Genomic DNA, 27,016 nt, shown 5'->3' with positions numbered 1-27,016 from the left:
GCTTGTGTTCCCTCTCTCGCTGTGTCTCTCTCTGTCAAATAAATAAAATCTTAAAAAAAAACCAAAAACCATTCTGAGCACGTGGGCTGTACAGAGAAGGCCATGGGTCAGACTTGGCCTGAGCGTCATACTTTGTGACCCCTGATGTCAACACGGGACCCTGACCCTGTGCGGCACCAGTGAGTCACAGTACAGAGAGGATCAAAGGTGTCATGAATCACAATTTGGCCAGGAAGGGAGCAAGCCGGCCTTGGCACTGAAGCCCGTTGAGGAAGGCGCTGGTAATGATGATGGTGCCTCACAAAAGGAGAACCAGGAGCCAGTCCTGAAAAGTCTCAGCATTACCTAGAAGAGCTCGTGGGCACAAATGCCCACCCCGGGGGCACACAGGAGGAAAACTGCATCAGTAAGACAATCTGTAGGGATTTCTCTGAGCTGATGGCCATCTCTCAGACACCCGGCCCTTCCGACATCCCACAGTGCCCAGTATTCCCATACGCCGTAGGGAACAAGATAGAGCTGAACTTCCAAGCAACTAGGCTTTCAAATTATATGCAATATACGTCCCTGTATGGAATCCTGAGGGGTTTCCTGCCCTCTGCCGGGGAGGGGTGTCTTTCTGAGCATTCAGCTGAAGGGGCAGGCTTCTGCATCTGTCTCTGGTAGTGGGTCACTCCTCAGAGGAGGTCTGCGCTGGTGTGAAGCAGAGGTGAACGGTGCTCACCCCAGCCTTCCCACTCACCACTGACAAAGCCTTCAGACAGTCTCAAGTCGTGACTCTTCCTTCATGCATTTTCCCCACTTACAAAGCAATCCATGCTCAATGAAGAGAATGCAGGAAAGCCCACAGAAAAAAAAGCAGGCCTGTTTTCAAATGTTGTTTCTTTTTGAATGACCGGCCAGAGCCTGGTGGCATGGATAGTGAGCTCCAGCCCAGCTACTGGCAGTGGGCTGAGGGGTCCAGCCTTCCACTCAGAGGGGACCATGCACAAGAGGGGTGCTCATAAGCAAGCCCAGATCCACCGTAGTGTAGAAATGCAAAGCACATTGAACCTAACCCACTGCATGCAACGTGAAAAGATCAGACCATTCTTTTCCCTAAATAATGTTTTTGACAAAGTCTCTCTCTGTCTTTCTTTCCCTCTCTTCCCTACCCCCACTCTTCCCATAAATGCATACCTCCCTCCCCCCACCCCCCCAGGCTGTCTCCCTCTGTTTCTGGCTCCCCTATCTCCCTCATTCTCCTTTGTCTTTGAAAGAGAGGGATGGGAGGATGGATGGATGGATAGGTAACTTTATTTTTTTTTTTTTAAGATTTTATTTATTTAACAGAGAGAGACACACAGCGAGAGCAGGAACACAAGCAGGGGGAGTGGGTGAGGGAGAAGCAGGCTTCCCGCTGAGCGGGGAGCCCAATGCGGGGCTTGATCCCAGGACCCTGGGATCATGACCTGAGCCGAAGGTGGACACTTAACAACTGAGCCACCCAGGCGCCCCAGACAGATAACTTTAAAACATATCCATGGCTCTACTTCACTTTCCAAAGGCTAAGCATTTCTTAAATTCATTACTCTCTATTTTTAAAAGGCCTGATGCTAATCCTTGGCTCACAGGTGCTCCAAACCCCCTGAGGAAGGAAATTACTTAAAAACCTCCTTTGAAAGGGAGACCTGCATGAATATGAAGAGGTCACTGGTCTGGCCCCAATGACTACTTTGTTCCAGGGATGTTGACCTTTAGAAGGGCCCCTGGGGGATTTCCTTGGATGTCTGTTCCCACCTGCCACAAGAAGGCTTCCCTCTGCACATCCTTTTCATGTGGCACCACCCAAACCCAGCTGAAGAAAGGGAAACTGGCTCATTCAGTCTGTCCCCCAACGTCAGAATTCATATGAAGTTTGGCTGAAAAATTCAAGAGCATGTTTATCTTTTTAAAGAGCCAATTTGCTATTCCTCAGACAGAGGAGAATCATTCTAGAATTTTTGAAGAAGCACAGTGGATGAAAGAACTTTTCATCCATTAATTATTAAAACAAAAATGAGTGCACGCAGCTGAGCGGAATACAGACTTTCTCTTCCAATTTCAAAATGGATGCAGAAAAGCAGACATTATTTGCCCCTCAGAGGGACTGAGGCTGGTAATGTGCTTCATATAAATTGTACAAACTTGAAATCAACTTGCACATTTAAAATCAAGCTACCTCGTGAAGGACCTGAATGCATAAACTGATGATATAACCCAGGTTGGCAATGTGTCTCTGGGGCTGATGTCCAAAGTTACAAGAGCTCTCCACTGCTTCCTCCGGACTTACTGACACTGCCTGAAAGTGACAGGCTCAGATGCTCAGCTTACTTCTCAACATTCTGGAAAATGCTATGTTGCTATGGTGTAAGTTGTGCTAAATGTAATAATCACAACAGAACATGAGAAAAACCACGTAGGTTCTTATTGGGACAAAGACAGGGGGCAGGTGCTTTTTAATTCTAAATACAAGACAACAGTGGGGAGGGAGTGGAGAGCTTCAAAATTAAGAATAGCACTGCAGAAAGAAGTGATGTAGATTTGGGTGCCTGAGTGGCTCAGTTGGTTAAGCAACTGCCTTCGGCTCAGGTTATGATCCTGCAGTCCCAGGACAGCATCGCATGAGTCCCTCATCTGCTTCTCCCTCTGACCCTCCTCACTCTCAGGCTCTCTCTCTCATTCTCTCTCTCAAATAAATAAATAAAATCTTAAAAAAAAAAAAAAAAGAAGTGATGTAGATTCTCTGATGTAATGTCCACAGATGTCTAAGGCAGTTCCCTTGATCTTTGCTTTGCAGATGAGGAAGCAGGCGTTCTGAGAAGTTAGGGAGCCATCAGATACTCCCCCACACCAACACTTCTCATGAAACCCTAAATTTAAAGGGCCGGAGGTGATTTACAGCAGAAGACCAGATCCCAGCAGGACAGAGCGAGCCTGACGTGCACTGAGGGCCAGGTGACCAGGAGCTCTCCTCCTGGGCTCTCCTGGGCCAGCCTGAGCCCGATGGAACTGGAGGCTTCTTTGTTCCAGGCAGCCTCAAGGCAGTCAGTTGGGCCCGCAGGAAAAGGGATGTAGGCCGCAGTCCATGTGCTGTGGAACTCTCTCCCTCCAATGCAACCTGAGCCTTCCCTCCAGCTTTGCAGTCAAGAAACGAAAGCAAACTAATAACCCAAGAACTCCGCTACGCATCCCCTCATTATGCGCGCATTCACTCCATAACTTTCTGTGGAGCACCTACTGTGTGTCAGGCACTGTTCCAGATACCTGGGATAAAACAGACAGAGATCTCTGATGAAAGAGTTGCACAATAAATAATGCCCTTTACTTTTTAAAAGACAAGATAGTTAGATTATGTTAGTAGTGTGTGAGGAAGTGCTAAATGCTGGGGAAAAGTAGGGCAGAAAATGGGGTATGATGCGGGGTGAGAGCTGATTTTTAGAAGGCATTCACTGAGAAAGTGATGTCTGAGCCAAGGATGAAAGAGGTGAGGGTTGGTGTGTAGCTCTCTGCGGGAAGAGTATACCAGCAAGAAGGAACAGACAACGTATTCTAACAACAGGCTTCTAACTGGACAAAGCGTTGATATCTTAGGCATGCTGAAGTTCTCGAAAATCCGACTGACTTAGGTGAGCGTCTAAGCCAGGATGTGACACTGCATGTCAGTTATCAGAGCTACCAACATGGGCTCTGTACAAACACGGCTTGATGTATCCACGTACGCAATTGAAACTACCTGTCTACAGGTGCACGAGACAATGCGGGGATGCACTGGTGCCACGGGGAAACTTCTGAAATCTGACTTTCCATTTCCAAGTCGCTAGGAACGTCGTGGCAAAGGAGGATTAGTGATTTCTGCAGTCTGGTTGGCAAATGATCACTTGCAGATAATATCTTGGCCAAAAGATCCCGTTCCGTTCTCGGATGTTCCCCTGGACTCACATGCATGCTTCAAAGGAGAAGTATTTTAAATGTCACTTGCGGGACAAAGAGGATGTGAAATATCCACCTGCGGGAAGTCCCACTAACACAGCCAGTAACGGCTCAAAAGGAAGCTCCGTGTCTGGTCACACAAGCATTAGGTTTGTGTTTTGGTATATTTGCTAATGGAAGACAGTATCGCATTTACATAATGGGCTTTTAAAGTCTTTAGGGAATTTCTGCCAGATCGCCTTCCTTACAGGGCTGGATTCGGAGAAGTTTCCCCCGAATCTCACGCTGGCAGGAGCATGCTCATCTGTGCTCTGCTGGGGTGGCTCAGCCAGCTGCGGCTTGTCCTGCAACAGAGCACGATCCCCCTCAGATGTGGGGTGAGCAATGAGGGTGGCTCAGCATCCCCGAGGTTCTGGACTCACAGACCCAGATGCAGAGAGCAACCATATGCTGGGATCTGAGAGGGTGAGATCAGCGTCAGAGACCCAAGAGGCCCATCCTTTCCAAGGCCCTCATCCTAACATAGAGAAACTGAAGTACACACAGTGCTGAAGACGACACTGTCAAGGTGAAAATCTAAGTTTCCTCAATGCCACTCTTGGGATGTTTTTCCAGCCACTGGGAGACAGAGGGTCGCTCGAAATGACACAACCTGTCAGTGAAGTATGCAGACATCAGTTCTCCTCCCTGGAGTGTGATACCCAGGATACCAAGCTTTGCTACAGAATTCTATTTCTATCAGCCAACCAACAACATCTCTGGTCCTCTACCCTTCAGGTGTCCACTTCCCCAGGCTGCCCGAGACGGATGTCCTCAGGGGCTTCTTTCTATCCCCTCCTCCTTGGCCCCATGGCGAAGAGCCTTCCCCTCTTCTAAAGGAAAGAAATTGTGTCAAACTATCCTCCAACTGCCTTTGAAGTAGAAAACAGCATATGGAGATGGTTTAGTTTGGGCTCTGAGTTTTCAGAGAAATGCTTTTATAACATTTCTAATTGGCCCCACATCAAAGGAGGTATGTCACTCACGAGAGAGAGCAGGAGAGAATAATGGAGGATGGCTGAGGTGGTGAGGTGTCAATCAGATGGGGACACGGCGACACCACTACCACCACCATCATTTTAAAGGACCACTTAGTGCACATCACAGAGGGTGTCTTGGGGGATGCTGCCCAAAAAGCTTTGCCCTGAAGAAAGATACCAAACATAACTGGTTAGTACCATAGCAATTCTCTAGAAAGCTTCCCACCCACTAACAGACAGAAACAGTCAAAATACTAATAATATACTGGAAAACCCTGAATGTCCTTCAGTTGGTGAATGGATAAACTATGGCACATTCATCCAATAGAATACTGCTCAATGATAAAAAGGGAAGAACTGACATCTCCACAGAACATAGATGAATCTCAAATGCACTACGTAAGGCAGACTTACAAGGCACATAAACTATGTATGACTCCATTCCTAGCTCATCCTCAAAAAGGAGACTATGGGAACAGAAAACTGATGAGTGGCTGCCACATGCTGGGGGAAGCAGGGTGCTAGCTACAGGGGCAGAAGAGAATTTGGGGAGATAAGGGAACCACTGTATATTCGGACTGTGCTGGAGGTCACATTTGTTAAAACTCCTAGAACGGCACAATAACAAGTGTAATGTCACTACATGCAAATTATACCTGGAAAAAAGGCAAAAAAAAAAAAAAAAAATCTAGTGATCAGGAAAAAAAAAGCAAAACTCAACAAAGAATTTAAATATTTAATGTTTCCAGGTAAATCTCATTTTAATATTGCAAAACAAACGTACATCTCTCTGTACAGCTACGGCTCAACTGACTGGTCATGTCCTTCAGAACTAGTGACTTCTCACCCCGGGGTGAGGGCAACAGGGACAGGGAATTAAGTTCCTCAAACATTCAAGCTTCCAGGGGTGCCAGGCACAGTGTGCCAGACCTTGGAGAGCTCTTGGCAGGAGGAGATGAAAACACACTGAAAAGGAGGTAGACCAGAAGTCCTAGACAACCTAGACCCAGCTGCCTTGACAAAGGAACTATTTCTGCTTTATTTTGGAACTTGGCATTTTGTCATTCATTAATTCAACTCATTTCTGAGCTAAGCACAGTGAAAAATAGAGATGCAGAAAGTCCTAGAACTCCCCGCCCACACAGAAAGACATATTCTTCCACCCCAATTGCTTCCATAGGGCCACCCACAAGCTCCCATGGGATAAAAAGGCGACCCCGGGGAAACCACAGGACGTACCAGTCACACTGTTTGGGATGTGAATGGATTGTGGCTGGTGTCCCCTGGAATTCTTTGACAAGGTGCTTCCATCAGGGAACCCACCCCTGCTTCACCTCAGGTTTCTGAGAAAGATGCAAGTTCAAGGCTTCTCAACCTTTCCTACCCCACCTCATGGAAGACACAGAAATGATGTCTCTGCTGCCTGCCGCCTGAGATAACCAGCCTGGGGGCTCTGATGCCCCAGTCCCGCCAGTTACCCTGAGGGTGAGGGGCTCAGCAGTCCAGCACAGCTGGAATGCAAGGGTGCTCCCTGATGCTCCTCCTGAGGAGCCTGGGAGGACAGATCCAGAAGCGTACTTGCTAGTGGGTCTAGAGACTCAGGCAACTGGGTTCTAGGGTCAGGGCACCTCTGGCCCACTTGGAGCCTTTGGGTGAATGACAAACAGGTGCCCCTCTTCCAGGCAGAGGCCCCTGAGTTTCAGCTGGATTTCAGGCCTGATGCCCGCCCCTTCCTAGCCTCCTTTAGAGCCTCTGGCAGGACACGAAGTGCTCGTCCTTGCCTGAGAGACAGGAAGTTCTGTCCTGTGTGCTACACAGATCCTATCCAACTGTGTCAGCAGGGATACAAATAGACCGTCTTTCAGCAAGTTCAGACGAAGTACTGACGAGTGTGCCTGTGATTCTATTTGAGGTTAGCAAACATAAATACCCAGGAGCTCGAATTTTCCTAGAATGAGAGTTCCTCAATCTAGGTCAGGCTTATTTCTGAAGCCCCCCACCATTCACATGGACTACTCAAAATGGCTTCTCTGCTGTTTCCCGATAGCTACCGAGGTGCCAGACACCACCTCCCCCCCACACACCCCCATTGTATCCAATGTGTTCTCAAACCATGTTTGATGACCAAATGGCAATCAAAGGGCTCACTATCCGGAAAAAGTGTATTTGGAATGATACCTCATCCTTTACACCCAAATGAGTTCCAGATGGATCATGTATTTAAATTTAAGTAACACACCACAAAAGTACTACAAGAAACCATAGAGACTATTTACTAATAAACTCAAAGTGGGAAAGGACTTTCTAACTGACACAAAACCCACAAAAGATGAAAAAAACAATTTGATAAATTTGACATGTTAAAAAAAAACATCTGTTTGAGATGATAAAAAAGTTCTGGAGCTGGACAGTGGGATGGCTGCACAACCAATGTGAATGTACTTAATGATCTGCATACTTAAAAGTGGTTAAAATGGAAAATGTTATTTTATGTAATTTTACCATAATACAAAAATGGATCCATGGGAGGAAAAACACTAGAAACAAAGCCAAAAGACAAATGACAGCCTAGAAAAAAGACGCACAAATCATGTCATAGACATAAAGTTTTTTTTTTTTTTTTTGAGGGGGGGAGAGGGAGGGGGGGGGGGGGGAGAGGGAGAGCACAGAGCGCAATGTGGGGCTCGATCTCACGACCCTGAGATCCCAACCTGAACCGAAACCAAGAGTCGGATGCTTAACCAACTGAGCCATCCAGGCACCACTGAAAGCTATTTTTCATATATAAAGGGCCCCTACAAATCAATAGAGGTCTACAAACCTATCGAAAAATGAGCAAATAGTATGAATTGAAAAGTTCACAGCAAACACAAACAATTCTTAAACACTTGAAAAGAAGCTTACATTCCTTCATATTTAAAAATTAATCAAACCATACTCAACAAATGGCAAGAACCCAACAGTTGTGGGAGACAGTACGGAAATCGGCTCTTGATTGTGGGTAGCAGGGTAGTTTAAAAGAACAACCTGGCAATATCTACCAGAATGACAAGGGCTTATAACCTTGGACCCGGCAATTCCACTTTCAGGAACTTATCCTACAGACAACTATAACATTTTACACAAAGGTATTCATTGCAGCATTATTTGTAATACAAAAATTAGGAAAGAACCCTAAAAGTTCTTTGGGAGATTGGGAGACAGACAAATTACGGTAAACCCACAGAACAGAAAAGAGGCATTCCTTTTTGTACAGTAACAGAATGATTTTCAAGATATGTTGTGAGGTAAAAAAAAAAAAAAGTGCAGAACAAAGTGAACAGCATGATACCATTTCAGTAAAACACATGAAAATATTTATATGTTTATTGACTTTAATATGCAGAGACTGCATCTGGATGGACCCCAAGAAGCCGAGTTGCTGGTGCCTGGAAGACAGACAGACGGACGCTACCTCTCCCTGCCTACCCTCTCTGACTTCCTTGCCATGTGAATGTACCAGCCATTCCAGAAGACATAAAGGGCTCTACCTCTCTTGTTCCCCATAACCGGTCATCCCCACTGGCTACCGATGACTAACGGAAGTCACCACCCTCCTAGAAGAGAAGGCCTTCCCTTTCCTAGAAGATGGGGAAGAAAAATGTCGGGTTACATGAGCTGCAAGAAAGGGCATGGGAGATGCTGTCCTCTCTCTTCCTGTTTGCATCACGCTGCTCAAGCGCCGACATCCCACCAGAGGGCAGGACTCTGTCAGCCCGTTCCGACCACGGACACACTCTCAGTTCCTGGACCCCCTTCTTTCCTGAGTTTCCTCATTGCTCACCAAGGACAATGGGGTACAAACTGGAATCTCATGAACTGGCTCCCAGTCCCAGCTTCGAAACCTCACTCACTCAAGCTATCAATACTTCCCGAGTCTCTAACCAGACATTCAGCACCATCCTGGGGACCGAGGAAGACAGGCGAGAACCTCCTTCTCAGATTTTAACAATGGAATAGGGGAAGTGTTCCAGCCTGCCTTTGCCAGCTCACGAGGGCGCCCTGTTCATTTTGCAGGAATCTGGAGAGCTGCTTGTTAAACACGGCCACTGCTATAATAATATAGAACCAAAGTCCCAATCCCTGCAAGGACACCGAAAGCTAAAAAGACAGCATGACTGCAATTGGCAGTGAAGTTGAAAAACGGTTGAGTTTAATGAATATAATTTGTACAAGGATGAGAGAGAGTCCAACAGGAGATCACATGTCAGATTCAGTGGTGCTAAATTTATTGGGAAAATAATTCGCAGACAGGGATGCAGCTCCATTTGTCAAAACACTGTGGACCATAGGTCAGCCAACGCAAAAATCAAGGAATGCATTCCGTGAGATTCAACTGGCTCTACGGAATCTACAATACACTATGCATATTTTATAACTCATAAATTGTGTGTTGTACGTCCTTTACCTCAGTCAAATTTATAATGCACGTATGCATGTGGATACGCATACATGTGTACATGTGTTACACACACAGGTATGTGTGTCTATACACACATGCCCACATTTCACTTACCACGGAACTGAACTCCGCTGCCTTGAGCTCTGTTTCCCAATCTGTAAAAGCAGTGCAAAAACACACTTCCCGGGGCGCCTGGGTGGCTCAGATGGTTAAGCGTCTGCCTTCAGCTCAGGGCATGATCTCAGGGTCCTGGGATCGAGCCCCATATCAGGCTCCTGGCTCAGCGAGGAGTCTGCTTCTCCCTCTCCCTCTGCCTCTCTCCCCTCCTCATATTCCCTCTCTCCTCTCTCTCTGTCACATGAATAAAAAAAAAATTTTTTAACAAACAAACAAACAAAAAAAACACACTTCCCACCTACCTTCAAGGGTCGATAAGAAACAACAAAGCTGAATTCCAGTTGTTACCAATATCCTGATTCTTCCCACCCCACAGTGGCTGATTTTACAAATACCTGCTCTCAACCACTGCCCCCTTGTCGTGGGGCTTTCGAGCACCTGTCTTCTCGCCTGTGATCTCTTTATCACCACAGAGGAAGTGCAACCCCAGGAACAAGAGCTAAACCCTATCCTTTCAGAACACACGATACACCTTTCTACATGTACTAGAATCAATTCACATGTACTGAGGAAGAAGTCGATTCTAGGTTAAGACTTCCTTTTTCCTATTTTCAAGCGTTATAAAAGCGAGAGCAAAGTTGACAGAACTGACCGACAGCCGGGCAACTGCAGACTGCGAGAAGGTTTACCACCAAGTCCCTTAGGTTTCCACTCGGAAACTGCAAATATTGCAGGGCACACAGCTGTGCTGGAGAGGCTCTGTTCCCAGGCTCGGCGCAGCTGTGCGCTGCTTTCTCCGAGAACCACACTAGCTGTGACCGGGGACAGATGGGTACCTGGTGCTGCCTCCACTTCATATCTCCCCCTCTGCCACTGAAACGGGGTCAACCCCATTTTATTCCCACTAGACTCCCCTCCCGCCCCCATGCTTTAACATTTTAAAATATATATGACGCTGAGAATATGTGACATGGTCAAAAGCACCAGCAGAGTTTGGGGACATCATCACTGCGCTACAGTGGAAAAGACATAGCTGCTCTGTCCACATCCTCCCCTGCAGGGAGTGGTGTGATATGGGGACCTTGCAGGTATCAGATCCCCTGACTGCTGTGTATCTGGCCAACCCATAACCTTCACCTGAACCCTTGGGAGAGGACGCATTTCCTGCCAGCACCCTGACTGACACATTTCCCTTTTCCACAACAGCCCCCAAGCCAGGGGCCTTTCACACCCTCCCCCACTGGCAAGCTTCCCCAATCTACACAAGTGGCCTGTCCCCAGGGCGCTGGGAGCCCGGGGAGAGCACGCTTCACACCTCCTGTCGAGGAGGCCCCCAGACCTGACCTTCTACGTTTAAAAGCCCCTGCTAGGAAGAAGGACCTAGGAGGCAGGAAGTCAGCCATAGGGGCTCCCCACAGCACACAGCATGCTATACCATCCACTCTGCTAGAAAGGCAGAAACCAGGGGCTAAAAGAAATGAAAAGAGAATAAAAAGTAGGAGTTCTCTAGCTTTGACTTAAAATTAGCAATCAGTATATTAAAAAAAAAAAAGCCAACACCTATTAAGCAGGTTAAAAACAGAGTCAGTCTTCAAGACAGGAGCAGAATGCCACCCTGGGGAGAGAGCGGGGCAGACTGGTCAGGCAGCAACGGGAGCCTGGTTGTGACTCCCAGCACCCTGGTCAGCAGGGAGGGGCACAGCGGAAACCAAGGCGTTAGCCACGGGGGGCTCCCACGCCCAGGGGAGTGACATCTGGAAGTCTGACTGGCAGCCTCTCTAGGTCTTCCTGTCAGTCCCATGCCAGGCCTCTGGGACACGGCAGACCCATCCACGTCAGACAGCACCTGCCCCAGACCTCCCGCTCACACCACCTGGCTGCCCGCTCTATTCATTCCCCAGCTCTGGACACCAATTTCAGTGGCTTCCTTCAAGGGCATTTTCTTTGCCCACTGGGTGCAGCATCCTGCTTGCCTACTACTAGCTCCAACCCTTAGGCCCATTAGTCAATGCTTCCCTGTCTTGATCCTGGAGCCCAGTCATCCTCAATGGGCAGTGGGGAGGGGGTGCCCCTCAACAGACATGTTGAGCAATGCCTGGTGTAGAAGGAACAAAGGAAACCTGCACTGAACGTGTCAGAGGAGCTGACACTAAGCTGGCTGTTTTAAAGTTCTTTAAACCTCCCTTCCAAGACAGTGACCAAGAAATAGGACACAAAGCGAGCAGCATCACCCACCACCCAATTTCCAAACATGGATTAGCAGTGTGGGCATCCAGCAGTCGCCTCTGCCATTTTATACACATTATCTAAGGCCAATGTCTTCTCGAACCTCAGTTTTCTGATCTGTAGAATGTGGATAACGATACCTACCTCCAGCCCCCTGTCTAGATGGGTTCCCAGCAAACCTCGGTTTCCTTGTCTCCTGCTTCATGCCTGATTCCCACTAGCTTCCAGGGAATAGGATAGAGACACACACACACACACACAGCCGAGCAGGCACCCACCTGCTTACATTTTTACATCCCCACAAGAATCTGAATAAATGAATGAAAAAAAGCAATGACCCCTCTAGGTCAGAATGACCTTTCCCTGCCTGAACTCCAAAAACAGGTGTCCATACTTGGTTTCTCTCACTTCTTACTTGGGCTTTCTATTATCATTGGCTGTGTAAAGTCTGTCTACTCTGCATGATTAGAAACTTGTTGAGATAAAGGGTCCTACCAAACACCTCAGCAAGTGCTGGGTCATTCACATGTCCAGCCAACCCTGGATGAAGGAATAAATGATGAACAGATAGTACAGCTCGGCTCACACGATAGTTTTGCATAACGGTCCACATACGTTGCCTGTTTATAGTCAGCTACGCCATTCCCATATATTTCAGCTGAACTCACCTTCTAGACCCGGTTTCCAAGTATTTTTCTTTTCAAATTCTAATGTCACTTTTAGAAACTAAAGCTATCCGCTCAATGGGCCTGAAGAATGAGGAAGCACCCTTTAAAAGTGGCCTCTTGGGCAGGAGCCCTGTTCCCTGCACAGACGAGACCCCCACCTAGGGGAACAAGGATGGGCACTCCCGGGTTTAAGTGGGCATTCACCCCAGCACCTGGCAGAGCCTCCTGGCCATTAAGTGAGACCTAACAATTCAGTCTTTCAGCCACCAACCTAATAGGCTTTTCCTGGCATGGGCAATTTGGGTTTGGCCAAACACTCATTTTCACATCTTAAATCAGTACGTGTCAAGAGCTGAATGGAGGCTCCATTCTGCCATAGGTCTGGTGTTCTGTAGCAAGCTCATCTTGCTCAGGCACTCGGGGGCCCTCATTTCAGATCTCTTTTTCCATAAAGATCTATCACAAAAAGCCGTGCTTTGTGTCTCTGATCAAATTCCTGGGGTCTTTGCTGGCTGCTCAGGACAATTTTTAACTTAAAAAGCAGCTAGAAAAATGAAATAGGCTTTTCAGGAACTCAAGGACAGCATAGGAAAGCTGAATTTGCATGCTGACATGTCCCGGGTCCCCAACAATGCCAGGAGGGCTACCCCTCGGAGCTTTTCTGAGCAGCTGACTCCTGGCTGACTTGCCGCTTTAGTGACCCTGGCTTCCCTGGACACCTCTCTTTCCATCTTAATAGGACCTCCTTAACAGAAGCTTCCCCCTCCCACTTCCCATGGCATCTGGTGGACTTTCTTTTTTATTTTATTTTTTTAAGGATTTTATTTATTTACTTGAGAGAGAGAGAGAGCATGAGCAGGGGAAGGGGGAGTGGGTGAGGGGGAAGCAGGTTCCCGGCTGAGGAGGGAGCCCAATTCAGGACTCGATCTTACGAACCTGAGATCATGACCTGAGCCAAAGGCAGACACTCAACCAACTGAGCCGCCCAGGCTCCCCTGGGTGGACTTTCAAGATGGCATCTTATCCCCAGCAGCCCATTTTTGAATGCACAACTCAATTCCTAATTTTGCTTCTCAGGAACTCAAAGAACCATCTACCACAACATGAGGCAGACTCGCTGAGGGAACCCAGCACAGAAACCGAGTCCTGGGTTGGCGCCCACGGGCTTGGGGCAGGCACTCCTATAAGGACGGATCAGATGAACAAAGTCGAACTTGGCAGAATGAGCCCACCCTGCAGGCTGAGCCAAAGGTAGAGGAGAATGGAGAAGAGAAGGCGGAAGGATGGAACTAAGGAGTGAGCCCTCACCCCTACCCTACTGCTAGGTGTCCAGGCCAGAACCTGAGCAGGGAAAGAAGGAATGAATGGAGGCAAGGTAGGGTTCTATCACATAGATTCAGAAGCGTGTTATACAGTCCCCCTCTCCCTCATTCCCTCTCGCTCTCTCCATCTTATTAACCAACGACCGCTTCTCAAACATTTACTGTGTGCCTGGTACCAGACCAAGCACTTCACATACATTATCTACAACCTCGCAACGAACTTATGAGATAGGTATGATTATTATCCCCATTTAACGGATGAAAAAACCGAGTCAAGTGAGTTTCCCAAGGTAACAGCTGGTGTGCATTGTGGAATCAGGGATTTGTGTCCAAACCTCTGAACCATATTCTAATTTCTGCATATGTGCCTTCATAAGGCAAATAAATAAGACCCACTGTGTGCTTAGCTTAATCCCACCCAACAGAAGAGACACAAAGAGCCATGTTCTCTACTCTCAGAAAATGCACAATCCACAGGGAGAGCCGAGAAGCACATGCAGAAGCCAACTGCAAAAGTACACAAAGTGGCCACTGCTTCATTCCAAATTATTAAGGAATATAAAAACTAGGGGTGCCTGGGTGGCTCAGTCATTAAGCATCTGCCTTCAGCTCAGGTCATGGTCCCAGGGTCCTGGGAACTGAGCCCCGCATCGGGCTCCCTGCTCCACAGGAAGCCTGCTTCTCCCTCTCCCTCTCCCCCTGCTTGTGTTCCCTCTCTCACTGTGTGTGTCTCTCTCTCTCCATCAAAATAAATAAATAAAATGTTTTTTTTTTAAAAAAAAAGGAATATAAAAACGAAGACAGTCTTCCTGGTGGAAGAGCCAGGGGCATGCTCTGGAGAAGGCTATGGGCTGACACTGGCCAGGTCATTTCCTATTTGCCTCTATTTCTCCAGGTGATCACTTCTCTCTAATGTAGGTATTTTTTTTTTAATTATCTTCATCAAAGAGAGAAGACTGCTTCTGAAGATGAGACCTACTGAGGCTGGTCCCTACTAATCAGCAATATTCAGAAAACAGGGCATACCCATTCAGCACCAGGATCTTATTTGGCAAAACCCAGGGACTTCGTGCTTCCACACACACCGCCCCGAGGCTTACCTCGCCTGTCCACTGCTGGATTTGCCAAGCTCTGCTGTCTCTGTGGCAAGGGAGGGGTAGGGAGAGCACGGACTGATAAAACTGTATCCTGGAAAATATTCCACTTGTACTCATTCACTTCCTCTCCCAAACAACTGAATCAGCCACCTGCAGTTCTACGTGAGGAAAAATACAGGATGGTACTTAGAGCCAGCCCTCATCAGTTCTAGAAGGGAAAACTGTAAATATCTTCCAGCTATCCTGAAGCTTGTTTGAATTACGCTGCAAAGAAATGCCAAGAACAGAATCCCAAGCAGTCACTTGATAGGCTCACGGCCAGATGGGATGACAGGTGAGGAATCTACTTCGTTCCAACGGCACAATGTGGAAAAAATGACATTCGGGAGAAAAAGGAGCATTAGTGCCTGAAGTCAGCCGGGCCTTGCCCTGAGCACCCTGGTGCAACCGCACTCACGGTCTGCAGAGCGGCGCAAGCAAGCCGGGAAAGGGGCTACTCGCACCCTGCAGTGGGGAAGGAAGCTACCCCGTGATCATCAGGAGCCACAGGAGCTCCTGAGGACAAACTCAGTAGAAGTTTCTGGCTTCACGAACCAACAGCTCACACGCTGATTCTAGATACTCTGACTCGCAAAGACAATATTTAAAGAGACAGCTTTGTATATTCACACCCCAGGTGTATAACAGAAACCCCTGGCAGGCTCTGTTTTCAATTATACTGATTTATATACCAATAAAATGGTATTTGTTAGGTAGCAAGTGACCTCTCAGTGTTTTTGGGTTTGGTTTTGCTTACCAAATTTCTACAGACAGCTCCTCCGGGTATCATGTGCAATTCAGCATCTCAGACGTCAGCAGTTGGCTGTAAAAGTCTCTTCTCGACTGTATTTACATACCTGCAGTGGCCCTAGCTTAGTTTGTTGCTGTTGTTGTTTGTAAAGTGAAGCAGCTTGTAAGCAGCTTGTAACCCCCAGCCTATTAAAAACTACGCTCAAAAGGTTGTGGTCTTTTTCATCACTTTCCCAGAGACACACACACTGCTTACCCAGAAACCACAGATGCCCCCCCCCCCCCCCCCCCCCCCCCCAAAATGGAGCTCCGAACAGAGGAGGCAAAGCAGCTTCTCAAAGGAGGACGGGAAGCTGAGGCCTCGGTCAGCTCCAACTACTGATCTTTTCTGCTCCAAGCCACTCCCTCCCTGTCCCAACAGATCCCTCTGTCGCTGTTCCTTGCCTCAGCCACGTCCTACCTACCCTCTGCATACACAGCCTGGTCATAGACAGACATGCAGCTCAGAGGAAGAGCTAATCCTTTTCATGACAGATCGAAAAAGGGGGCATTGATTATTTTCCCTACATTTATTTTTCAGCTGGAAAATTCTACCCTCAAGGGCCTCAGACAAGAGCATGGAAGATGGAAGTAAGGTCTCAAAGCTCCTGACTTTTTAAGATACAAAGGCAAAGTATGCGTGGTTTCAATGGCAGGAAATGCTGAGCCGCAGAACGAACTACTGAACAACGGGAAAGGATGGAAATTAGCTCATTCCTTGCAGGTGAACACTTACAATATCCACACTACTTGAGATAAACCAGCCTCGTTCATCACATTAGATCTAAATAAGAATAATTAGGTAGTTTTGACAGAAAATATGTCCCAAAAGAGAGGCCACACTCAGAGCCAAATTTCCCAGCTGAAAACCACCAGGCTTATGAATATAAGCACCATCAGTATAAACTTTTCAAACACCAGAGATCAGCAGTTTCCAGCATTCATTTGCTCAAACATTATGTTCCTCATCCAAAGTTGAATGTGTTTATAAAGGGAAAAAATCAACAACGTTCACCCCACCTCCTCTCCTGACATCTCTGAATATACATTAGGTTGCTGAATAAAATTCCTCAAGCTCACACTGAAAATGTCCTAGGACAGAGGGGTGAGCCACATGGTCATTTCTCAGGCGGAGGCAACATTATACTTAAGTGGCCACAGTGTGATCTGTAAGCCACACTAGCTTCTTATGTCACCTAAAAAAGAGAGAAGCTATAAACAAGAGTCACCAAGGATCACACCGGTCAACCTACTGCCCGAGATCAGTGACTAGCACAGGACTGCTTTTGTTTTGTTTTATTTTGTTTTGTTTGTTTTGTTTTGTTTTGGACTGGGATTGAAAATAAGACACTAACCATTTTAGGTTTTAGACTTTGTAAAAATCCTCTTGGCACATTAAACCTAGAGAGAGGTACAGTACTTTTTGGTTTACCTAAGAAAGATTTATTACTCAGGCCCAGTTGTTTCAATCCCATTTAGATACTGTAGAAAAACCGAATGGCAATTGTTTTCCTCCTCTCACATTTAAAGGAATTCATTTAGAATGTTAACAAAGTGATAAATTGGATTTACTATAAATAATTATACTGTCATATCATCTCTCTCAAGGCTGACTGATGGGGCTTTCTGTTGTGATAATTTACCTCAATAAACCAAAGCAAAACAACCAAGTATGGTCTTCCACATATAGTCTCAGGCAATCATACAGCAGGCCCTAAACCATGCAGACTAGTGCCACTTCATGAAACGAGAAACTGCTTGTCATTTAGGGGATGGCCCACCAGGCAGAGCCATGACTTAACACGGTACATTACTCAAAGGTTAAATAATAATAAGAGTGTTCTGTGAACTTTCTAAAAAGCTGAACTATTAATTTTGGGAGTTGGGTCAAACCATGCCACACACCAACATCATTCATAACCATGGAGCACAAGGGAAAAGGAAAGAAGTTTCTGTGTGCAGGAAAGTGCCAGGGGAGTTCTGAGCTCAGAGCAAGCCTCTGGCTTGGGGAGGGGGGCAGGGGGGCGGGGATCAAACCTTCAGTGAAGTTGGCTTCTAGCTGTTCCTAACCACCCTCTCAAAGGCAGATATTAAAAACGGATTGGCATTAGCTGGCTGCCCAAATCACCTCTCTTAAATATCTTGCCAGGGACGCCTGGGTGGCTCAGTCGGTTAAGCGTCTGCCTTCGGCTCAGGTCATGATCCTGGGGTCCTGGGATCGAGTCCCGCATCGGGCTCCCTGCTCCGCGGGGAGCCTGCTTCTCCCTCTGCCTCTGTCTCTCTGCCTCTCATGAATAAATAAATAAAATCTTAAAAAAAAAAAAAAAATCTTGCCAAATCCTAACTAGTGTAAAGAACGTCTGAAGCAGGCCTGGCCAGGTTTCGGGGCCCACCTCTTGCTACCTACTAAGCAGCTGCTCGAGCCACCTGACCTGTCTAAGCACCGACTAGATGAAATGGAAAGGGAGGACCCACTGATTATTCCAGCTTCTTCCAGCTCCGGGTGCCGAGGGGTCTTTGGGCTGCGCTTCACCAAGGCAAGCCCCTCCTTTCCACCAGTAAGCAGAGTCTTTGTCTCATGATCAGTAATAACTTTCTAGTAAAATCATGTTTTATTGCATTTAGATAAAATGCCTGGCTAGTGTAGGTACACACAGCATCTGGCTAGAATTCAGGGTGAAAGTTCGTAACACATTTCCCTGCAGGAAGACAGGGGTTCTTGAAAGAGGTCAGACAATGTAACTGACCTTGTAGCTCACAGGGCTTAGGCCTTGCCCCCACACCACCTCCAAGGATATCCACCTAGATGCCCTCCCCACCCCCACTCCACCTGGGAGGAAATGGTCTTTGCCTTTAAGGGGTCACAACTTTGCTCGAAGGTAAGAGGACATGTTGACACTGTCACCTCTCCTCATATAACTCCCATATGTAATTACTGAAATTAATCTGAGCATCCATCTCTGTAAGCCTACTGCGTGTTTTCCACAGCTTTGTAGAGGCAGCCCATGTTATGGGGCCTTAGGTTCCCAAGTGGCTAGGTAAGATACAGGCTTGGGGGTAACAAGGCATAGGGGGACCAAAGAGTCCGCTCCAATGCTTCTTGGCTCCCCATCAATAAAACCTCAACCCCCTATGTTTCTGGCCCCATCGAACCTAAATTATGCCTGCCTGGGTGGTCCAGAGATACCTTCCCAGTGCTGGCAAGCAAGCATCCAGCCACACTGCTGCTCACCGCCATCACCGTGCCCTCCCTTCACGCCCTGCAAGACCATTATTGGACCTTCCTAAAATGCACAGAATTCAAAATCACTGAATGCAGAACATAGTCGATGATGCCCTAATAGTGTTGTACATGGGTGACAGAGGGAAGCCACACTGTGGACACACCATCACACATGAGCAGTCAATCATATGCTGTACACCTGAAATTAACCTAACATTGTGTGTCGACTATACTTTAATAAAAACAAATCACTGAACATCACCTCTAATATGTATATTTGAACCTTCTCTCTCTTAAAACTTTGCAGCCTCTCCTATCAGAGGAAACATCTGAGGGAACACAGAAGCAGAAATGCAAATTAAAATAATCACATTCGGCGCCGTCCTACAGGATGATCTCACTAGTCAACCAGGTGGGCCTGTGATTCTCCCTCTAAAGGGAAAAAAGGCCAAGAAGTCTTTCCTCTTTCCACCCACACAGGATTGCCCTAATTCTTAGGACCCACTCTGTGGTCCTCAGTAAACCAAATGAAAGATGTACGCTGACTCTTGGGAGTTTAGGACAAAGCCTTACTTCAATTAAAATGCCTATGGATTGTACGCCGGAATGAGAAAGTTTTAAATTTGAATGATTAAGCTTCCAGCCACCATCCGAACCGATGTAAATTATCTAATGCTCCACTTTGTTTTGTTTAAAGCTGGACATGTAACTTGGACATGTAACTGTCCAGTCACAGAGAACACAGAAGGAAAAGCAGTGTTTACTCTTATAAGCTGCAGCCCTTAACATCCCAAGCTCATCTCCCCGGGGTCATCACTCACTGAGGGCCATATGTACGTACGAGCGTGTGTGTATGTTCACGGTGCTTTACATATATCAATCTACTCATCCAAAGAGCGAGCATTTATTGAGCCTCTACCAACAAGTACCTAAGTGGCTTTAGAGATACAAACTGATGAGCAAGTCCAAGGTCACAGCCTTGTGACAACCTGTGAGGAAAGCAGGTAATCAAATAAACAATGACTCTACAATGTGGTAGGGGACAACAGTTATTAAAAATAATACCTTAAGCAGTCACAGCGTGTCAGGTGGTTACAGCCACGGTCTCTCATTCCCACAACACCCTATAAAGGTCGGTGTCTCCCCACTTTCCCACACATTGCCTCTCTATCAGCATCAGCATCCACATCATCATTTAGGTCTTAAATCCCCATGCTGGTCCCAATATTGCACCTGCCAACCTGCATTGGCTTGTCCAGGCACTGATGGAGCTTTCGCCTGGTGTTACAGGGCACACTGCATGCCCTGGGGAGAAAAGACCACGGAGCTCACCAGAAGGAACGCTCAAGCGGGCTACAAGAAGCAACACAAGAGGGGCGCCTGGGTGGCTCAGTCATTGGGCGTCTGCCTTCGGCTCAGGTCATGGTCCCAGGGTCCGGGGATCGAGCCCCGCATCGGATTCCCTGCTTGGTGGGAAGCCTGCTAGCCTGCTTCTCTCTCTCTCCCACTTACCCTGCTTGTGTTCCCTCTCTGGCTGTCTCTCTCTGTCAAATGGATGGGTAAAATCTTTAAAAAAAAAGCAACACGAGAATAACAATAGCACAAAGCAAGGACATGGCATGGCATGACACAGTCTGCGGTCATGTTCCAACAGAGTAGAATGCTTCAAGACAGCAAGTCTGGAGGGAGAAATCACTGTGGAGGGAATTTCTTCAGGAGGCAGGACCCGGGTCTTAAGACCATGTAAGGTCAGACAGCGGGAGAGGAAAGAAGGCCAGTTCCCCGGGAAAGTGGTGCTCAGAGAGATGTCCAGAAGGCTCACAGGTTAGGCTGGACCACGGCCAACCACATAAGGGGAGCCCGATGGTGGGACAAGCCAGCATGCAGCCTCCCAAGCTCCCGCTGATAAGAGTGTCTAAGGCATCCCGGGGCACTAAAAATGACCCAGATATAATGGCAGATGGAGAAATCTGTACGCATAAGAACCCCTCCCAGAAACCACTCCCTGGGATGGAAACAGGGCTTTGTTCCACCTCCTGAGATGGACAGTGAGATCCCAAAGGGCCTCCCGGAGTCAACACAAAAGGTCACCAAACAGTCTTCTAAAGGGAGGAGTGGCTGCTCACAACGGGTTCATGTTCGAGTTCAGAGCTGCTTTATTCAGACTCAGAGTGGGGAGGCCAAGGGCAACATCAACGTGCCTCCCCGACGCATGACCCTTTTCCCAGAAGGCCTCCCTTCCCCAAAACTGGTAAACAGATACCTGAACAAAAATGGACTTGCAGGCCAAATTATTAGCCTGGCTGGAACACCCACATGTCTCGGTCAGTCCTGCAGATAATATCTGCCTTGGTTTAACTCTTTACTGCTGATTAAAATACTTTTACATGTGTTAGATTATGTGATTTTCACAACAGCCATGACATAAGCATTAAGCCTCTCTATTTTTTTTAAGTTTTTATTTATTCATTTATTTAAGTAATCTCTACACCCAACATGGGGCTCAAACTCATGACCCGGAGAACAAGAGTCGCTTGCTCTTTTGACTGAGCCAGCCAGGCACCCCTAAGCCCCTTGCTTTAAAAATGAAGATCCTGAGAGTCAGAGAGGGTGAGGGACTTATTCAAGGTGATTAGCAAGTTGCAGAGCCAGGTTTTGAACCAGGATGTCTGTCCAGTGGTCTGTCTGCTGGATCACTACTGCAATCATCAGAATACTTTATAACGTTCTTTACAGGGACAGAGAGCTTTTACAGCAGTCCTGGGCAGTACACAGACACACACTAACACACATAGACACACAGACACACACACACACACAAGCACTCATACATATGTACTCTCTTTTCCTAAAAGTAAAGTAATAATAGTAATAACACTGAGTGCACCCATCTTCCCTCTGGCTATGGACTTGGTCTCAGCATATCCATAAGTTAAACGAGTACCTATTATTTAGATGACTCCTAAAGACATGCAAGTCAAGTGTAGAATGTACACACTGGTCTGTGTATAACTCACTGCTTACAAGGGCCTTGCATTTGTGCTCAATTATCTGCCCATTTCCATTTCTGTGACACGTGAAGCAGCCTCTTTCCTTCATATCTATCTTAGGTCAGGACTTGTTTTCAGGAAGTGGCTATTTCCCAGGCAGATGTAAAAATCACAGGGCTTGGAAAAAAAACTTCCCCCTCAAATCAACCATTTTCCCCATTTTTAGGCAAAGCAAAAGCAGCTGTATCAGATGGATGGGCATATATACTTTATTTTAAAAACCCCCAACTCCCATTTTCTCAGAGCCCTTCTCTCAAATCCATAGGTCACACAAATTAAATCAGCCCATCAACCAGGTGTCAATTAGTCTTGCACAGTGGGGAGAAAGTTCTACACAGAAATGGAGACCGAGACAAAAATCAAAGCTAAATGTAGTAAGAACTGAGCAAGCCACCTCTCAGCTCAGAGGCAGAGGGCCTGTCATCTCGCCCACGAAGTAAAGATAACTCCCCCACCAGCCTCAGGGAGGCTTTGTTTTTTTTCTTTCTCATAACACACAATTTTACCAAAAGATCTTACTGAAAATAAGGTCATATACTTAATCCATAAAGCAATTGGCTCACCTAATTTTAATCACCCCTCTTTCTAAGAGAATTTATATAATCAGGCCACACTACACAAATGGAATTAAAATACATTTTTTCACCTTTTTTTCGTAGTACGGAAACTCAAAGGAAAACTTCATATACCACTCGTCTTGCTGAAAACCACAGGAATAAAGTGATTTATTTCTAGTTAAACCAAGTACTTCAACCACATACCCTTAAACCTTAATCTTAAACATATCCATGAAGTATGATTTTTGAGAGCTTTCCTTCTTCCTTATTCCCTCAGGAAATCTCCAATAATATAGCATAAGCTCCTCCTAAGTGCAGGCTCTCAGTGATGTCCTGAGTTGATACTAAACACATACAGAAATACTCTCTTTCAGTATCCTTCTAAAAATGGCTTTTAGGGCGCCTGGGTGGCTCAGTTGGTTAAGCGACTGCCTTCGGCTCAGGTCATGATCCTGGAGTCCCGGGATCGAGTCCTGCATCGGGCTCCCTGCTCGGTGGGGAGTCTGCTTCTCCCTCTGACCCTCCTCCCTCTCATGCTCTCTGTCTCTCATTCTCTCTCTCTCAAATAAATAAATAAAACCTTAAAAAAATAATAATAAAATAAAATAAAATAAAATAAAAATGGCTTTTATTCCCCACTCTTACTGGAACTTGTAAAAAATTTTAGTTAAGCTCCACACTGGAAATTCCCATTAGGTAACCTAGAGTGTGGGTGCTTTTGAATTTCCTCCTAATTAAAAAAAAAAAAAAAAAAAAGCTTAGGATCAGGACATCAGGTGAATATGGAAAAATACATATTTTGATACAGGTGTAAGTAAATACACACTTTCTCTTTGTTTCAAGATCCTTTACTCAATACAAATCCACTAAAACCAAATTCTTACATTGAATCTAAATTTAGGTGTGAAAACTGGGCTTTGTGCTACTTAGACCAGAGCTCAACACATTCTGTCAAATACCCAGTCAAGGGGAAACTGAGCCAGTGCTGAGACGCCTCAAAATACTCATTCTTTGTTCACCTAGAAACTGAACGACTTTGCACTCAGAGTCACAGCTCCCACAGTGGTGGAAGTACGCTCTGGACCCAGATAGCCATATTAGACTCTCAATCATTTATTTGTTAAAAATTTAACATGGTAAACGAAACCAAAGCAACCACTAACACCAACTGGGTAATTAAATCCCTGGCTGGAGGAAGTTTCAAAATCCAAACCCGACAGCAACATCTGGCAAGCATGCTACCAATACTTGCTCAGGTTACTCTGAAAATTCAGAAAGAAAGTATTAAGATTTTAAAAGCCTACTAATTAGTTTGTATCTGCTTAAATCACATAGAAGATCTAACACCAGATGCAAATATATCTTAGCTTTTGCCTCATCTCGGAACGGCAAAAGCTGACCAGAGTTACTGCAGACAATTAAATCTGTTCCTGTCCAGGGCTCTTGATCAATACCCTTTGCAACATAATCTAACACTGAAATTGCCTATCATAGCCCCTTGGATTAGGTGGTTTATTTCTGGACCCCAGCCCGTGCTGGGTTAGTAACTCTTTTCTCTATAATTTGCACATCTCTTGGAAGGGAGAGGGAGCCTCCCGATTCAAACTACATTTGTTTACCGCCCACGGCCCCCAATATTATGTATTCCCACCACCCAGTAGCATGCGCTTCCGGCACCCCCTGTACCTGCCAAGTTCCTCGCCGGTGTCGTAGTAATCATCCACGTTTTCCTGCCTGAACACAGTCATGATAAACTGTCACGCCTCACCAAAGCCCAGGCACTTCAGCTCCGCTTCCCACACCATCACCACCGCTCCTGCGCCTCCTTGGGCCCCTCATGCATCAGTCTCCAGTCCTTTAAAATAATAGCAACAATAACAGTAAAATGACAACCCGAAAAGGAAGGAGTCCTCCCCAGCTAAGAGCCGCTCGCCGAGGACCCCCTCTCCCCAGCTGCCCCTCCCCGCCGGGTGGAGAGGCGCACCCTTTGTTAAACCCGCGCCAGGGACGTCCCCAGCCCCGCATCGCCCGCGCGCGCGTGGAGCTGAGCACAACCGCACCCCAAGGTCCGCGTCCCCGAAAGCACCGCGCTCGGCGCGGATCAGAACCGGCTCCGGAAGTGACTGGCCTCCCCGCCTCCCCTTCCTCCACACACACGCCCACCCAGCTCCCCACCTCCGGGGGCGCCGCGGAAGAATGAAGCCCTCGCCCGGGCGGAACGCGCCTCGCTGGAAGCATCCCCCTCCAGCCTGCGGCGGCACGGCGACCCCGCGCCACCTCTCGGCTCCCGCACTCCCTGGCCAGCGCGGCCACCGCGGCCACCCCCTCCCCTCCCCCGAGCCAGGCAGTCCCCAGAGGCACATTCCTGGCGACTCCCGCTCCGTTACCCGGCCGACCCGGCGTACGGCCGCCCGGGGGAGCAGGGGAGGAAAGGGAGCGGCCGAGGGAGGCGCGGCCGCCCGCTCCCGGTCTCCGCGCCCCGACACAAAGCGCCCGGCCCGGCCCGCGCCACCTGTTCCCACCCGGCCCGCGGGGCAGAGGGAGCCTCCTGGCTGCGACCCCACGTCTCACTTCTCCCCGCAGTCCAGCCGCCCCCGCCTCGGCCTTCCCGGTTGCCCTGGGCGCTGCCCGGGCAAACCCCGCCGCGCCGCCGCCGCGAAAGCAAAAGCAGGCGGCGGGGCCCGGGAGGAGCCGGGGAGCGCGCGCGGCCACTCACCCGGGCGCCCGGGAGCTGCCCGGGTCCCTCCGGAGCTGTCGGAGGCCGACCGTGGGCGCCAGCGCCGGAGACGAGCGGGGCGGCGGCGGGCGCGCGGGGAGGGGGCGAATGGGGGGGCGCGGATCCCACGCGTCCGCCCCGGCGTCGGCTCGGTGGGGCTCTCCCCCTCCGGCTCGGGAGCAGCCCCTCGGCTCCTCGCCGCCTTCCCGGAGGAGGGCGGCCGGCAGGCGGCCAATGGGGACCCCGCGGGCGGGCTGGCGGCACGGCCCACCCACCTCCGAGCTGCCCTGCCCGGCCGGCGCTGCGGGTTCTGCGCCGCGCTGAGTGCTCCTCCCCGCTCGGCGCTCCCGGCTCGCTGGCGCGCTCTACCGCGCACACCCCCGCACACACCCCCTCACCCACACCCACCCTGGAGCCGAGGGAGCGCAGCCGCGCGCGTCGTGGGCGCCCCACCTGTGCACGCCGCTCGGCTGCCCCCTTCGGCCGCGTTCCAGAGAAAGGCGATTCCTTCGTCCCCAGATGTGTACTGAGCGCCCAGCGTGTGCCAGGCACGGTGCTCGGCACCGGGAACTTGGAGACCAAAATAGATTTTTAAAAATCCCTGCCCTCGTGAAACTTACATTCTGGTGGAGAAGCTAGAAAAGAGATATGTAAGCAAATGAAAAAGACCATTTTAGAAGAAATCAGGTCTATGGAGAAAGTAACACAGAAGAACGGGATAGAGAAGGGCAGGGAGGGAGTGGGTCGCATTACTTGCCTTTCCTCTCCAGAATAGGTGTTTTGAGCTGAGATCTGAAAGATAAGAAGGTATGCAAAAGAGAAGAAAAGATTGAGGTCTCAGAGGACCAATGAACAACAGAAAGGAAGGGTTTATGTGTGCTCTTCAATAAGTATTGGCTATTGATGACTTGAAACGTGGATAGTCTCCAAGTGTTCTAGAAGTGTGAAATGCACATCGAATTCCAAGACTTGGTATAGAAATAAGACTGAGGGGCGCCTGGGTGGCTCAGTCGTTAAGCGTCTGCCTTCGGCTCAGGTCATGATCCCAGGGTCCTGGGATCGAGCCCCGCATAGGGCTCCCTGCTCCACAGGAAGCCTGCTTCTCCCCCTCCCCCCCCCCCCCCCCCCCCCGCCTTGTGTTCTCTCTCTCCCTGTGTCTCTCTCTGTCATATAAATAAATAAAATCTTTAAAAAAAAGTTCTTAGAAATAAGAATGAAAAGTATCTCGTGAATATTTTTGTAATAACTACATGTTCAGATGATAGCATTTTGGATATACTGAGTTAAATAAAATCTATTATTAAAATTAATTTCACCTTTTACTTGTTAAAATGCAGCTACTAGAAAATATAACAATACCTTTGGGGCTTGCATTATGTCTCTGAAGAGTGTGCTGGTCTACACAGAGACCCCATACTTCCTGGAGACTCTTTATACACTTTCTCTTCCTCTTACCCAGTGCTCCCACCAATGCTTTGGGTCTGTGAAACAGAAAGGATGGTTTCCCATAGGGATTCCTGGGGATCCCCAAACAGAAAAGTTCCTACAGGGAAATCTGCCTTACTGCTTAGAATTGTAGGCACTATGTGAGCCCTCTGAGATTTCAGAGTTATATCACTATTCAAATAACCCAGATTTTCTAAAATGAGGTTTAAACTCATTTTGGGTCAATAGAAGTTTCAACTGTAGAAATTCTGGCCTACTGCCAAAAAAAAAAAAAAGAATGCCCCTCAGACCTTATATCAGACTGTCCTCTTTTTTTTTTTTTTTTAAGATTTTATTTATTTTATTTATTTTAGAC

The 27,016-nt window shown here is 47.8% G+C and overlaps 1 protein-coding gene across 1 annotated transcript in view; it reads right to left on the bottom strand.

Annotated features, from left to right (window-relative positions):
- The window catches only part of DAPK1 (death associated protein kinase 1), a 177,656-nt gene extending 152,191 nt beyond the window's left edge, over window positions 1-25,465 (bottom strand). The window contains exons 1-2 of the mRNA XM_035024483.1: window positions 25,216-25,465; window positions 24,186-24,354 (exon numbers count right to left, since the gene is read on the bottom strand). Of these exons, the coding sequence (XP_034880374.1) occupies window positions 24,186-24,247 (62 nt within the window). The 5' untranslated portion in view covers window positions 24,248-24,354; window positions 25,216-25,465. The remainder of the gene's footprint in view (window positions 1-24,185; window positions 24,355-25,215) is intronic.
- Between the last annotated feature and the right edge of the window lie 1,551 nt (window positions 25,466-27,016).

The sequence above is a fragment of the Mirounga leonina genome, unplaced genomic scaffold, assembly GCF_011800145.1.
Source record: "Mirounga leonina isolate KUSES-001 unplaced genomic scaffold, KU_Mleo_1.0 Mir_179, whole genome shotgun sequence".
Taxonomy (NCBI): domain Eukaryota; kingdom Metazoa; phylum Chordata; class Mammalia; order Carnivora; family Phocidae; genus Mirounga; species Mirounga leonina.
Note: the sequence above shows the minus strand (reverse complement) of the source record. Positions and strands in the feature narration are given on the sequence as shown.